Source organism: Triplophysa dalaica, chromosome 5, assembly GCF_015846415.1.
Source record: "Triplophysa dalaica isolate WHDGS20190420 chromosome 5, ASM1584641v1, whole genome shotgun sequence".
Lineage (NCBI taxonomy): Eukaryota > Metazoa > Chordata > Actinopteri > Cypriniformes > Nemacheilidae > Triplophysa > Triplophysa dalaica.
Genome location: NC_079546.1, coordinates 3,896,321 through 3,911,686, shown reverse-complemented (window position 1 = coordinate 3,911,686; position 15,366 = coordinate 3,896,321). Strand labels below are relative to the sequence as shown.

At 38.9% G+C, this 15,366-nt stretch overlaps 1 protein-coding gene across 1 annotated transcript; it reads right to left on the bottom strand.

Annotated features, from left to right (window-relative positions):
* Positions 1-7,717: 7,717 nt before the first annotated feature.
* Positions 7,718-15,042, bottom strand: mtpn (myotrophin). Its single transcript, XM_056749334.1, has 5 exons — positions 14,888-15,042; positions 14,515-14,591; positions 12,709-12,822; positions 11,472-11,555; positions 7,718-8,720 (listed from the first exon to the last, which is right to left on the bottom strand). The coding sequence occupies exons 2-5, from the start codon at positions 14,584-14,586 to the stop codon at positions 8,634-8,636; spliced, it is 357 nt and encodes a 118-aa protein (XP_056605312.1). The 5' UTR covers positions 14,587-14,591; positions 14,888-15,042; the 3' UTR covers positions 7,718-8,633.
* Positions 15,043-15,366: the final 324 nt, after the last annotated feature.

Here is a 15,366-nt window from a genome sequence, read left to right as displayed (position 1 = left end):
GAGACTGGCTCCATCATTCTCCTCCTCCGGTTTCTCCTCCTCCTTTTAGAGGAATGTTTTCTCTCTCTCTCTCTCTCTCTCTGTGTGCGTTTTGACATTTTCATCTGGAAGTCATCGAAACTCAAAGACAGCCAATCAGTCAGTCTGTCTCTCTATCTGTCTGTCTGCTTCATCTGTTTTCTGTCTTTCTCACATGCACCGAGTTCACGAGCATTAACATTCATGCTGATCACACACACGCTTTCTATCTGAGGACATTCGACAGACATCTATACACAGATTAATTGACTATACATTTTGATAATGCTTCTACGTGTCCATGAAGAAGGGTTTGCACGAATTGATCAGGTGTTTGTTCACCTCTGGGTAACAACTCTGTCCCCATCATACCTACAGTAGATGTCTAAACAGACGTCATGCTAAGGGTTCAATCCTGCACTTTGTTCTACACGCGTGAATGAAATCTCAATCGTGTTGTGAGGGATCAGAATATCACGGACACATGAGGAGCTCCTCTTTTCACTGTCACCTGTCAGATGCAACATTCTAACAACAAAAACATTATGTAAAACACGTGAAAGACTCTGCACAAATGAGTGCGTTATAAGTGTGTGACTGTGTTATCTTTAAAGATCTTTAACAGCAAGTGTTTTTTTTTCAGAGATTCAGAGACTGAAATTTTCCACTGAACTCACAGTTTTCCGGCAAACTGGGTGTTTTCATTGGCGATACCATGAGGACTGCAGTCCCACAGCAATACTTTTGACTAGAAATAACACTGCAAAGAATCACACACAAGCTGCCTACACGGACTGCTTTCTTCTAAGGGAACGTTGCTGAATGATACAGAAGGTTCTAGATAAGAAGCACCTCGTCACACAAAGATAAAACATGGACCTGAAGAGATGTATGACTAATGTTCCCGTCCAGTTTTCAGAAGAGACTGGTGCCGGCGACACGTCACTGCTGGTGCTTTATATTCATGGATGCTACAGTATGAAAAACATCCCAGCATGACAGAGACCCGAGCGGATAGAGCAGGTGAATGTGAAAAACATCAGCAGCTGGTGTGATCATCAGGTCTCTCCACGCGGCTCCAGGGTTCTGAGTGTGGACAGATGCTGCGAATGTCCTCCAGCTCACAGATGGATATCACATACCCAACCCCCCGGGAGAACGAGAACCGGCGAAGGTGCTGTCTGAGATCAGTTTAGGAGAGGGTCACTGCTTAAGTAAACCTGCTGATAAGAGCAGAGCTGATCTGAATCAACTCACGTGAGGGAGATCTTAAACACTTCTCTTACATTTCAACAGAAGAAATATAAAAATGTGGAGAGATGTGTGTGTTTTCTCCTGGTGGTGGTGCTGTCGGAGCATGATTGTGTGTGTGAACGCAGGAACTCGGGTTGGTGATTCTTTCAGAAAACTATGGAAAATACTTTAAGGTGTTGTTGGGCTTCAGATCCAGGTGGGCGCTCTTGTGAGACCCTTGAAGTAATTGGCCTGGTAAACCTCAGATATGGTAATGCCCTCCGATTGTTGGCTTTGTGTCTCTGAAGAGCTGTAATTGGTGCACCGTGATGTCGCGTATAAAAGCACCGGTTCATCTGCTATTAAAACCAATGAAAGAGCACAAGAGAGAACAACAGCGCTGACATCTACATCACCCGTCTCTCTGTCTGTCTGTCACGCTCACCTGAGACAGGTGAAACAGTGTAAAATCAATGAACTAGTGTGTGACCCAACGGATATGGTCGACGTATACATTTCTGGATCACATCAAACCTGATTTCAAGTCATGCAACAACATACCTGTCTATCACAACTTCACAAACTTTGTACGGCAGGGATTTTGTCCAGGAATGTTCAAGAACACAGTTTATGTGCAATTATGTGAAATAATCCACCCATGCTAATTAGTATGCAAGATTAGAATGAATCCAAATCATTGAAATTCGTCTGCGTGTTGAATAGCAATCATGTTGAAAATAGTACACTGCACACGCAGCGGATTATAAATGTATGAACAGACACAGGATTTTCTCCACCACTCACTGTGTGGTGTATGTTATGAAGATTTGATATTTACATTAGAAGAATGACCTGCACATATACAGACTCATGCACCCTCTCAGATGAATGACATAATCACACTAATGGGCAAAATGCTTTGGACAGACAGCCATGCTTTTTTCCCACACTCTAAAATAAACCCATTCAGGGAGCTGAGAGACGGGGAGAGAGAGGGGGGGAGAGAGATAGAGAGAGTCCACGGGGGCCTCGCGCGCTTCTCTGCGCGTCTGACAGCTTAATTGCAGGTACGCGCGATCAAAGGCAATTAAACTCTGAGAGACGCAAGCGGAAAGTTCGAGAAACGCTTGCGGTTAAGAAGAGATTCAACATCATCAACATCTTTGAAACATTTAAAGTAAACACATGATGAATGCTGATCATCGGTTCTCAGATGCGCGGCACTGCCATACACCCGTCGGTAGTGCGTAATCGTGCCGCGGGCGCAGACTGGGCAGGTCCGACCCGTCACCCAAACATACCCAACAAAGACAGAAAAACACAACAGAAAAAGCAAGTACGCAGGCACACACACACACACACATATGAATAACCCATATTGAGAAACAGCCAAAGACTACTTAAACACGGGGAATATCACTTACACTTTCCTTTGCCTTACAGTATAGGCAGATTGGGATGCAGCACTTGTTTACTATTGATTAAATACTATTTTTCCATACTATACACTAGTACGAAGATTTATATAGGGGGTATGTGAAACATAATGTATGCAGACTCTCAGTTATTTACTGCTGATGTATTTGGCTTATAGTTAGTTATCATTTGATGAACAGATAGTGTGCACATACATACATACATACATACATACAGTATGTTTCAGGTCTAAATCTAAGACAAAGAAAGAGAGGCAGTATTTGTTTTTTTTTTTAATCAGAACATAGTGTCTGTATGTCTATGAGGTGTAAATCATTTTAACTTTGGTGATAGATCACATGAAACTTTACTTGACAGTCTTTCCAACTTGCAGTGAATAAAAGCTCTTTAAAGGCAGAAGAGGAATGGAGTTGTCTTTGGATGGATGCTTATCTGATCAAACACAAGGCTTTACGAGCAGAGAAAACAGCACAATTAATAGAAAGCCGGCAAAGCTTAGATTTGTTATTATTTGTGCTCAGAATGCAAAGCACAAAACAAAAATCTACAACTCGATCTTCACTTTGTAAGGTAAATGTGTGTGGTATTTTCAAAACATTATAAATATTGGAAGAGTATTGATTGAGTTAGAGTTGAATAAAGTGTTAAAACATAAAGCAGCCGTATTCTGAGTATGTCAAGTCAACCAACCTCATTCTGTCAGACACTGTCACTCAACGTAGCGTCATTCACCGGCCTTCTCTTTAATAACCGATGATTAATTTCTCAATGACTCTATAATCTCTGGCCTGCAGCAGACGGACTCTGGTAATGGGGACGGCCGTCCGCAGACCCTCAGCACTCCATCAAAGACGCCCCCTCACCCTACAGGGCGCACAGAAGAGAACATGCAAATGATAGAAATTATTCAAATAACTAGACTGAGGGACTTCCACCAGAGACAGACACACACACCGACATCTCTGTTTTTTACACTAGTTCTTACGTCCTTTATCTCTCAGAAAACCAGCACAAGAAAGTCTCATGTGTGTCTCAGATATTTCTCTCAGAAATCACACAAATGTGTCTGTCATCAGAGTTTGAGAAGAGATGTCATCAATGTGTCAAACTGAGCTCTGTTTTGTCAAGTCTGATATCAAAAGTCAATATTATTGAAGATCTCAGTATGAACTAAATCATTTCTCATCAAATCCAGATTCATTGACCTCTTCGATCTACATTCATACACACCTCCATACTCTTCATTTATGTCATGTACACTTTCATTTGTTTCTCTTTTAATGTCACAAATTGTTTTAGAAGAAACATCCTAAGTTCAGCCTTAAATGAAACACAACTGAGAAGTCAACATCAAACCTACCGAGCTATTGAAAGAGTAATAACATGATCCACAAGAGAGCTTCTGCTTTTAATTTGATTTAATTTAGAATCAAAAGAATAAAACCAAATAGTGAAACAACACAAACACAGCAAATGACAGAAGATCCAGAACCGTCGAAAGAATGATACAAAAGTTCAGACTCATAAATGTTGGCCACAGGACAGTGACTTTCATTTGAAAAGAAAGACGAGGCTTGAATTATTCACAAAGCTTTGCCTTGATTAACAAAACGTAACTTTCTTCATTAAAAATGCTGTTCACTCTTGAGTATTCTCCTGTCATATCAGTCAGATAAGACCGTGCGTGTGTGCGTGTGTTGTGTGTTATTAGCAGAGCTCGTGAGATCGCTCTGATATCAGGAGTAAATGCACCTATTTGTTGAGTTTATTTGAGACTTTGACAGTCAATTGATGATCAATCTGACACACTAGCAGATAGCAAATTTATAGTAGAGTTTACGGTATATATTCAGTTTGACCTTTACGGATGTAATTGCGAGAGCGTCCCTGTTCTCCCCTGATATGAAATAATAACTTTATTTAGTGTTGGGCTTTCTGCATGAGCGCTCTGAGCAGATATCATATCTACAGTAAAGCAAATGGGCTGGTCTTTCTTTCTAAAGAAGCCTATTATAAAATGATAAAGTACTCATAACCACAGTGCTAACTACATGCTGTAAGACAGTACACGCCGCAGACGACAACATTAAAACCGTCAGGACCAATGAAAAGCAATCTTACACAGGGAGCAATCGATAGTGTGATCTGAATCCTCTTTTTATGTGAAAGTGTGTAACCGAGGTCCGCAGGCACACACACACACACACACACACACACACAAGAATCCATTCTCTCAGTTATAAAGAGGAAGTAATATTCACTTTCACCCTATAAATCTGATCATTTATCATTTCTCCTGGAAAGTGTGATATGGGCTCGCTGACTCCAGGGTTTTAAAACAGAGTCTCTGTGAGGACAGACACCGCTACCGGCACCTTTAAAACATTTAACTCAACTAGTGATGACAGTGAATATATCATCAGTTTAATTTGTTATTCCTATTTTGTTAAAATAAACAGAAAATATAATGTACTACTACTGGAGCTCTAGAGCACAACCGTTCTAATCTCTTTAAAATTAAAAAAATCATAGAAAATTGTACTATACTGTTATTATAGCAAACGTGCACAACACATTTTTGGCGTATTGATTGACATTTCTATTACTTATGTTGTATTTAACTCATATCATTTTTAATATAATTTAAATGTAATAATTTAATAATGTAATGTTAAAATGTTTTTTATAATCAATCATTATTTTACAACAAATACACACTGTTAATAACGTGATCATTAAGTTATATATTAACATTTGTTTTTGCGTTATTAACTTTTAATTGAAGTAATAATCAATTACTAGTATTTAATTTGGCCAAGCAATTTCAAGATTATACATTATAGCAAGCTTTCTTAAATGATGTAGCTTGCATAAAAATGCACCTCTCTCTCTCTCTCTCTCTCTGCATGCTTTACTAGCTACTGAAATAATACAGTATTTGTCCTCATGTCCATCACACAACATTCAGCGCACGCGCACTGGACAGATTGTTATTTCCAGCTCAAATGTGCAGATACAGCAGAACACAGTAACTCTAAATTCAGCGTTAAGGTCACGTTGTAAATGTCTTTTTGGCCCTCAATACACAGGAGCGATTAAGCGGCGGCCCATCTCCAGAGCTGGACACGTTTGGACAAACTATTCAGTGACAAATCCAGAAGAGATCCGAGAGTTTCCATTCCGGTTCCCATCCAGACATTTCTTCGAGTCTCAGTTTCAGAACACAGTGAGCAGTCTGTTATAACTCCATTCACGGTTAGTTTCACCAGGTTGATGTTGAAATGTTTAAATAAACATTTCAGGGTTGTACAGTCTTTTTTATTAGACTGAAATATTTTTTCTCATAACTTGCTTTGCAAAGCGCAGAGTTCTGTGGAGCTCATTACCCAGAATGCACTGGTTTCCTTCATCTCATTTGTGTCTTCCATTGTTTCTCATCTGAACACCAGCGGCAGTGATAAATCCTCTTTTATTTGCAATTAAACTGGTTGTTACAGCGGTCTAGCGGGCATCGATTTCCCAGGGAATGCTGGTCCAGCTCAGGGCTGCAGAGGCTGCTGTGTTTGGCTGTGATCCGGCACTGAACAACTGATGAGAAAACTGAGGAATTTCACCGGGCACGCTTACCAGAGCCACTTCCATTACAAACACAAATTAAACGCCCGTCTGTAGCCCTCAATCTGTACCGCTAACCACACCAACACACACACGCTGAGAAGTCTGGAATCGAGCTTAATTTAAGTCAGCTCTGAACATTTTCTGTGCTTATATATATCCCTAATATGACTACAAACATTGCAGATTTGCTTGGCCTGTTTTCTTATATTATTGTGTTTATAGAGAGCTGTCAAAAACACACAATAAACAAGCTGTTCTATCTGCTCTTCTATCCAATTCCTTGTTTTTAATTGGGACAAATCACATTTGAAAATGATTCGCTAAATATTGCACACAATGGGACAAATGCAAACACATCAAGACATATACGTCATCATAAATTTTTGGAAAGATATCAAGACTTAAGATCTACTGCCATACAGCCCTCATGCTGATGTGTTTGTGTATACATGAGGAAAAAATGTTTACAAAAGAAGATTGAAGGTTTCTCAGACAAAACCTCGAACACAAAGAAAAATAATAATTATTTAAGTCATTTAAATGAGATACTTCATTAAGCACAATTTCAGGCTAGATGATCACAAGGCATCGCTCTGCATGCAGTCACCATGGCAACAGCACAGGCGTGTATTAATGAACACAGCTGTTGAGTCTATCGGTTATATTGACTGCTGCCAGTGTTTATGTTTGTAAGTGTGTGATTGTGTAAAACTGCGCAAGACGCACACACACACGCATACAAACACAAATCATTTTTTGTAATTTGCATTTACATGTGACAAAAAAACAGGGGGCTGGATTTGTTTTTAGACACTGTCATTTGATTGAATGGTGGGTGTGACATAACGGAAAAGCAGCCGACTGCGTGCATTGGTCAAAACCTAAGCGGCCTAGATGATGTCACTCAAAATGTCATTTAAGAGCAGGTTATTACATTTTAATGAAAGATTACATTATAAGATAAAAGTTATTTTAAATTAGAAAAGTGAAAATGTCACGGCACAGAATAAACACAGAAATTAGATGATGAAGTAGAGGTATAAACAGTCAAATGTGACTGACATGTTGAGTTAAGGCCTGAGCAGATGACAAAAATAATCACAGCACACTTTCTGTCTTAAAAGATAAAACAAGAGAATTAGCTGTTTTATATTCAGGGGATGTCAGGAAGAGCGCGAGCGAGCAGGTACCGCTGACATTAAACTTTATCAGGAAGTTGTGCCGCAACTGAATAATTGATTTCTTTGTGTTGTGGGAAAAGTGTGAGAGCCGCTGAATGATGAACAAAAGCACTTCATTAAGCAAAACACACTGTTAGCACAAGAGACTTCAACATCAATTCCTTGCCCTCACGCACATATGCACGCATGCACACGCGCACACACACACAAATGTGACAAAGTCTACAAAATCATTTGAAATCACTTTATTTGTTTTCAAACTGACTTTACAACAATGCCAGATATGGATGTTTAAACGTTCACTTGAGGATCAATGAGAAGATTCTGAATACTGAAATGAAAATCTGAAATACCATCATGCAGAGAGAGAGAGAGATAGAGAGAGGGATAGAGAGAGGGAGGGAGGGAGAAATAAAGAGAAAGATTCCAGACAGAAGAGTATGACATCTCGTCTGGACAGCAGAAAACGTCTCTACTTTGTAGAGTAAGACATGTCTACCTCTAGAGAGAGAGAGAGAGAGAGAGTCAGGTCTCTCTTCATGTTGATAGACGTTTCTAAAAACACACAACAGCTGAGAATTATTTTATTTATTTCTGCAACAACAAAAATTCAAGAGGGCACAAAGCAAATGTGTGGCCAGTAAAATGATCGAAGTGTCTGAGTGTTCTTTTGTTTGTTTTCTGATTATCTAATATGCAGTAATGTCGTCTGATTGACGTCGGGCCGGAGTGTAGTTTTCTTTTTCAAAATCCTATGAACTGACCACTCATTTCTAAATCACAATCGCTCCTTTTTTGTTTTACAGTCCAAAAAAATAAATGCACACATCAATTTCATTCTCTACTCTACTGTGTTTCATGCTGTCATACAGGCGGAGTCCGACGGCTTTCCCATTGGTCCTTACGGAGGCATGAGTGACAGGTCCATCAGCCAATGGCTGCTTTTGATAAACTAGAGGAGACAGCAGCTGCTCGTCTCCCAAAATAAAATAAGATCATGAAAAAACTAAAACAACAGGAAAGCAAGAGGAGCTGATGCAGTCAGTGGGCGGAGACAGAGAGGCGTGTGTGTGAGTGAGTTTGTGTGTGTTTGTTGGATTCGATGGCTGCAGGCTCAATCCTCTCTGTTGTTCAGCAGCAAGTGACTCACTTCAGTAGATCTTTGATGGCCTCGCTCTCGGCCGCCTCGAGTGCGCTGAGACCATCCGGACCTTTCCGCTCCTTATCAGCCCCCTGGTGAAACACAAACACGCAATCATTACACATACAAAACCCCTAATGAAGAAACAAACACACACACACACACACACACACACACACACACACAATCATCCTTAACTTAACAGCACTGGCACACATACACCCACAAACATTTATAAACCCACAGAATCAATTCAGTTTTACTTCAAAATAAAATCCAATGCAGAATTATTTTATCACCACTACACACACACAGACACAGAGCATGTCGAGATCTCCACACACCTAAACAATACTTCTGTGATCCTTTTAGAAAATACTACTAATCAAAACCCAAGAAAACTCAACACTGTTAAACACAACCAACAGTGTGCACACACAATGCAAGACCATCAAATGCATTTCAACACTGTTACACACATTTTAACAATGTTCAATGCTGTTTCTCACATATCTACACATTCAACACTGTTAACCACATTTCAACACTGCTAACCACATTTCGACACTGTTACACACATTTTAACAATGTTCAATGCTGTTTCTCACATATCTACACATTCAACACTGTTAACCACATTTCAACACTGCTAACCACATTTCGACACTGTTACACACATTTTAACAATGTTCAATGCTGTTTCTCACATATCTACACATTCAACACTGTTAACCACATTTCAACACTGCTAACCACATTTCGACACTGTTACACACATTTTAACAATGTTCAATGCTGTTTCTCACATATCTACACATTCAACACTGTTAACCACATTTCAACACTGCTAACCACATTTCGACACTGTTACACACATTTTAACAATGTTCAATGCTGTTTCTCACATATCTACACATTCAACACTGTTAACCACATTTCAACACTGCTAACCACATTTCGACACTGTTATACACATTTCAACACTGTCACACACGTCTTTACACCGTTCAATTGACAACACCGTTACACACATTTCAAACATTTCAACACTGTTATACACTGTTATACACGTCATAAAAATATTTAACACAGTTACACGCATCTCAACACTATTATAGTTAGCAACACTCAGCTCTATCCCCCATAACCCAACAGTCAAGAAGATGACATTCCACTTTACTGCTTACACACCTCCTCCAGAGCCCAATATGAGCTGATTATACAATTATTGAGTAACACTGAAAGTCTTGTGCATAATCTACACCGGGTCGGGCCCTCAGGGGCCCCTCTAATACAAAGCAAAGCTTTAATCGATCGGCCACAAGTTCTTTACAGAAATATTTTGAACTGCATTCTCTATGTGGATCAATGTGACGTATTGATCTGTTCAGTGCACAGGCTCTGAATTTTTTCTCTTTACCTCACAGTTTAAAGTAAAGTCACCTGAAGTCACTGTTGGACTTCTGGAAGTGTTTTAACCCAACAATTTTAACCCAAGCTTTTGTTAAATAAGAGGGATCATATTCATGTGAACAACACGTAAGTGTAAGAACTGAAAACGGCGTGTTTAGTGGGCCCATATATATTTTTTTTTACAAGGTTTTATCCACCATTTGCAAATAATGGAGGCTGTTTTGAAGTGTTTTGGTTTTAATTCGGCTGCTGGGTGATATCCATAAGTTACCATGAGTCTCCCGTTTGTTTATTTATCATGGAAACTCTCGTAATATTTGAGACCCATGATCACGGTGATCATTTGTACCGGTTCGGGATTAAACACCATACAAGTATAGGCTATGCAAACTATACAAAAAGACTTGCCATCACATCCAGGAGATAAGTCAGTAAATTTGAGTAAAATCATCCCTTGCGAATGAGTCACATGAAATACAAATGTGGGGAGGTCATTTATAAATCACAGGAGGTTTCCAGATAATAGTGATGCTGTGCGAAAACTTTGAATGGTGCTAATGTGTAACCTAACGCTACGTCTCCAACCAAATTCACAGAAGGCTCCAACTATGCAAACTACTATCCAATCAAAGCAGTGTGCGTTTACTTATAAAGTCTTCAAAACCGAGTGTTTGCAGAGCTGGCTTCAAAACCAGTGTAGGAAATAGCCTATTACATCTTGATTTTGATGGTTTTGAATGTAAAAATCACGCAAACCTCTTAACTAAACCTCATACAACAGTATAAAAGAATAAGCAAGGCCAGTTCATGAGACCTTTAAGATGTTTCAATAGAATAGCTGTAAATAAATAACTTTATCAAATGACCTTAAGGCATTACTAAATCAACAAAATGTAATATTCATAATGCTTCTTGGTAAATAAATATTATTAAAAAATTTGCAGTGATTTAGTCTGTGGTGTGAATAACATCATTCTATCCAGCTAAAACCCAAAATAAAACAATCTGTAAGAAACTGATGTTAGTTATCAGTGAATGGGATTTATTTCAGTACCACACGTGTCAGAATGAAAATAACAGAATATTCCTTTCAATCCACCAGTGCAACAGTCACAAAAGTCCAATCAGACCCTACAGAGACCTCACAGCTGCCCGAGGCCACAGAACACGCGTGTGCGGTGAGACAGGGTCCTGCGGGACATCATCTCACAGTAAAGAATGTGCAGCGGTGTTCAGAGGGTCACTAATTCCCCCATCCTCTGACACAAGCGCATCATATAACCCTGAGTGACCCCGCTGGTATCAACGCTTACAACACAAACAAAATGAATGTTCTCTCTGCTCGCCTAAAAGCTCAAAACACACACCGCTCACACAAGGCTCTCTGCTGACCCGCTGAAAAACGAAAGGTTGTGTGAACATGTTTGTACCTTTTCTAGAAGAATCTTGACGCAGGTCACGTGACCCTCATAAATGGCAGACAGCAGAGGGGTAATACCGTGTTTATCTGGAGCCTGTAAGAGTAAAAATCATAAATCAGGAACATTCAAAGGATTTCCCTCCAGCAGAGGACAAATCGCTGTAATTCTGTAAAAAAACGCCTCTCTTCAGCATCCTCTATGAATTACAGAGATGTTGAGATGAGTTTATCAGCGGACTTCAGAGGTCTCTTATCTTACAAACATTCTCTAAATGCTGAGAGTGAACGCAGTCAGACTAAATGAGTGCAGAAATGGAAAAACAGTTCACTTATTAGCCCACATTTTCTGATATTCTGCATTACTTGATGTTTTTCTATACAGGGAAACTGAAAATATATATATAGACACTATAATCTGGTGGTGTGTTACGTAAGCAACAATGACACAAAGCAGTTAAATTATGACCTGAAACCTAAAAAAATGAAAATATACACAGTAATATTAAAAATAAATAATAAAATGGCAACAATTTAACATTTTTATAACAAATTTTCAAAAAATGTAACTAAAATAATAAAACCTAATTCAAAGAATTAATGCAACTAAAATAAATCCTATTTTATGTTAGAGATTAGAAGACAAGAAATCGTGATTACTTTTTAATATAGAGGTCGCCAGCTGATTATACACATAATTAAATAAGCTTTAATTATTAATTAAAAAAAATTCTTGAAATCTAATAAATGTCCCGTGTTTGAATCATCAGTAATGTCTCAAGATTAAACATGTATGATTTACATAAAAACAGACTTTATGAATAGTTTACCTTGTAGATACACTTTCAAAATGTACTATTTCAGTTTTGCTAAGCAGTCTTTCTCTCACAAATGCTTCAAAATTCATTTATTAACCCACTGGATGCATTTGAATTCATTTAATGATGGAATAATGTGCTTCTATGTGTTGACCTTCATAAAATAAGTAAACACAAAAGCACTTTAAAATAAACGTATTTGATCAACTGAAGAAATGTATTCATATACATCTCAGATGCCACTAGGGCGAGTGCTTGTGTCGACAATTTCTTTAAAAAGAGTGAAATCAGATTGTTTTAAGGAAGTTTGTATGGTAATAGTAAGTCATGCAGAACTAACAAATGCTGCAACTCCACAAACAATAACTTCTATATAAACATAAACAGGTGCGCATTTGAAATGTGTATGTTTGACAGCAGAAGATACATTACATTGACATCTGCTCCTTTAGACAGAAGAAACTCCAACATCTCTGAATGACCACAGTCTGCAGCGTAATGAAGAGGCTTCCGACCGCCCTCCAGAGTCCTGTTCACGTCCTCCGCCTACATGCACACGCACAGCAAATTACTGAGGGCAAATGTCACCTCATGAATATTCACCACCGGCACCGAGCGGCTGACAGACATCACACACACTTATGAAAAAACACATCAATAACACAAATTTTAACATTCATAGTTGTCGAAGCAATGTTAATTCAGTCTCATTATCAAACTTTTAGGACAAACACTCAATGTGACTAAACAACTTAGACAAGTCATTTGAAAAATGTGTTTTAGTTGTGACTGATGGGAATTATAACGGCTCTGTCCCAAACATTATTGAGCTGTGCTCCCTACATAGGCGACATTGGAAGGCATCATCTGGTGGAGGTGATCCCAGAATGCACTGTGATCAGTGAACCAAACCATCCAAACAGCTCAAGAATGGAAAGCAGTTGAGATGTAAGCTGCCCCCCAAACACACTTATAAATCCCAATGTAAACATTTGATGTAAATTCAAGAACGGTAAGACACAACATATTTTTATTGTATTTCACACTACATCATTTCTCAATATTTTTCTTCTTTAAACAGTTTGTTATTCATAAAACAGTTTGACATCTGTGAATCAGAATGATCTTCAATCATTCCTTTCTCTTAAGAAAATAAATGTAATGAGGGGTGTGAACCTAGTTGTGAACCACTGAGGTGAAAGAGTCACTGACAACACCACGTGTGAATCCTGTCAAATATCACCAATTTAAAAAAAAAATGTAATAGCAAAGCAGTTTCATCTGCAGGACAAAGACAGGTGATTTCTGCTACCCGTTTAAGAAATAAAGTCACCTTTATCATGACATCTGCAGTGAGGAAGTCTAAGAGTTAAACCCTGCGGTTCTCACGTTGAAACACACAACGCCTGCGGTTACCTCACCACATCCACAAATAACCCCCCCCCCCCACACACATGCACAGAAAGAAGAACCCTAGTACACACTATTATTCAGCCCTGAAACACACTCGAACAGACACACAAACAGGGTCAACACAGCAGAAATCATCTTGTACTTGTTTCTGCAAGCACGTTCCGTCCAGTGTGTGTGTGTGTGTGTGTGTGTGTGTGTGTGTGTGTGTGTGTGTGTGTGTGTATGAATCGTGTATACAATTACACAAGGAGGTGATGTGATATTGTGACACAAGATACACACTTAACAGATGAACTACAGGCCAGTGTGTGAGTGTTAGTATTAGATCAATCTAAAACACAAGCACAAACTCATTATATAACTGCAGCTCATTTTGTTCTTTAGATTTTTCTAAGAAATGTTGATGATGCTGTTTTAAATTCTTGATCAAATGCACCTAATGCTTTTAACACCGGGCAAAAGTACTATGGTAATAACATGTTTTAGTTTATGTGTGTGCAGGTAATAACAATTCCTGTGAATATGTAAATATTATGGTATTAGAATACGTTATACAGTTCCCTGCTTTTACTACAGAGATAACATCACAGTAAAACAACACATTCAGATGGTTTGTACTCATTCATGAATTCGTGTGTGATGTCATGTTTTTAGATATGTAATACATGGTTTTGCAATAACCAACTCATGACCATTGTATTATCACCACGGTACTGTCCTGTACTGTACTTTACTGTAAACGTACTGAAACATGTCAGTAAGACTTATTTGCATTTGTCAGTGAGTGTGTGTGTGTGTGTGTGTGTGTGAGAGAGAGAGTCTCACCTTCACCAACAGAGTCTTCACCTCATCCAGATCACCATTCTTCAGGGCCCACATCAACTCCTTATCCCCCATGTCACCTGAAACACACACACAGACACACAGACAGACACACACAGACAGACACACATAGACAGACACACAGACACACACACATACACACACACACACACACACACAGACACACACACACAGACAGACAGAAAGACACACACAGACAGACAGACAGACAGACACACACACACACAGGCACGCGCACACACACACACACACACACACACAACAGGCCCGCACTGTTAAACTGCTCAACAGCGGAAGTTTTTCCGTGTCTTCGGGTGTTTCTCGGGTGTATGAAGTAAGTATGTGTGTCACCTACCGGCTTTCAGACGTTTTTTGGTTTGACAGAAAGTTTGAGATCAGACACTGACGGGATCCGCCTGAACTGCAACCACCAGCGGCACGGACTTCCGCTATCAAACTACCGCCCGCAAAAACTTCAGAATAAAAGTCCCCGTCCACACCCACCTCATCCACTACACTACAGAACGGATACGTGAAGACTCTATATTTGAAATGCAATGAACAATGACGTTGTACAAAAATTAATACAATGAAAATAAGCACACTATTAAAAAAAGTACATTGTCAATCATTTCCATTTATTCACATATTTCACACGTAAAAACAACCCGGGATGACCTACAAAATAAATAAATAGTTTAGAAATATAAATATATGTCACCTCAATTACGTAGTTCATATAAATTAATTTAATAACAACAACACATGTTAACAGATAAATGATGATAAGTGCAAACTAACCTTAAAATAAATTTGTAGAAAACGTACAAATAA

What these genes read in the sequence shown, in the direction of transcription:
- mtpn (XM_056749334.1), bottom strand. Translation starts at nt 14,586, where the DNA reads ATGGGGGATAAGGAGTTGATGTGGGCCCTGAAGAATGGTGATCTGGAT. An exon ending in CTAAAGGAGCAGATGTCAAT is followed by an intron (nt 11,556 to 12,708) that starts GTAATGTATCTT and finishes TTACTCTTACAG; the next exon opens with GCTCCAGATAAACACGGTAT. An exon ending in TCAAGATTCTTCTAGAAAAG is followed by an intron (nt 8,721 to 11,471) that starts GTACAAACATGT and finishes GTGTTTCACCAG; the next exon opens with GGGGCTGATAAGGAGCGGAA.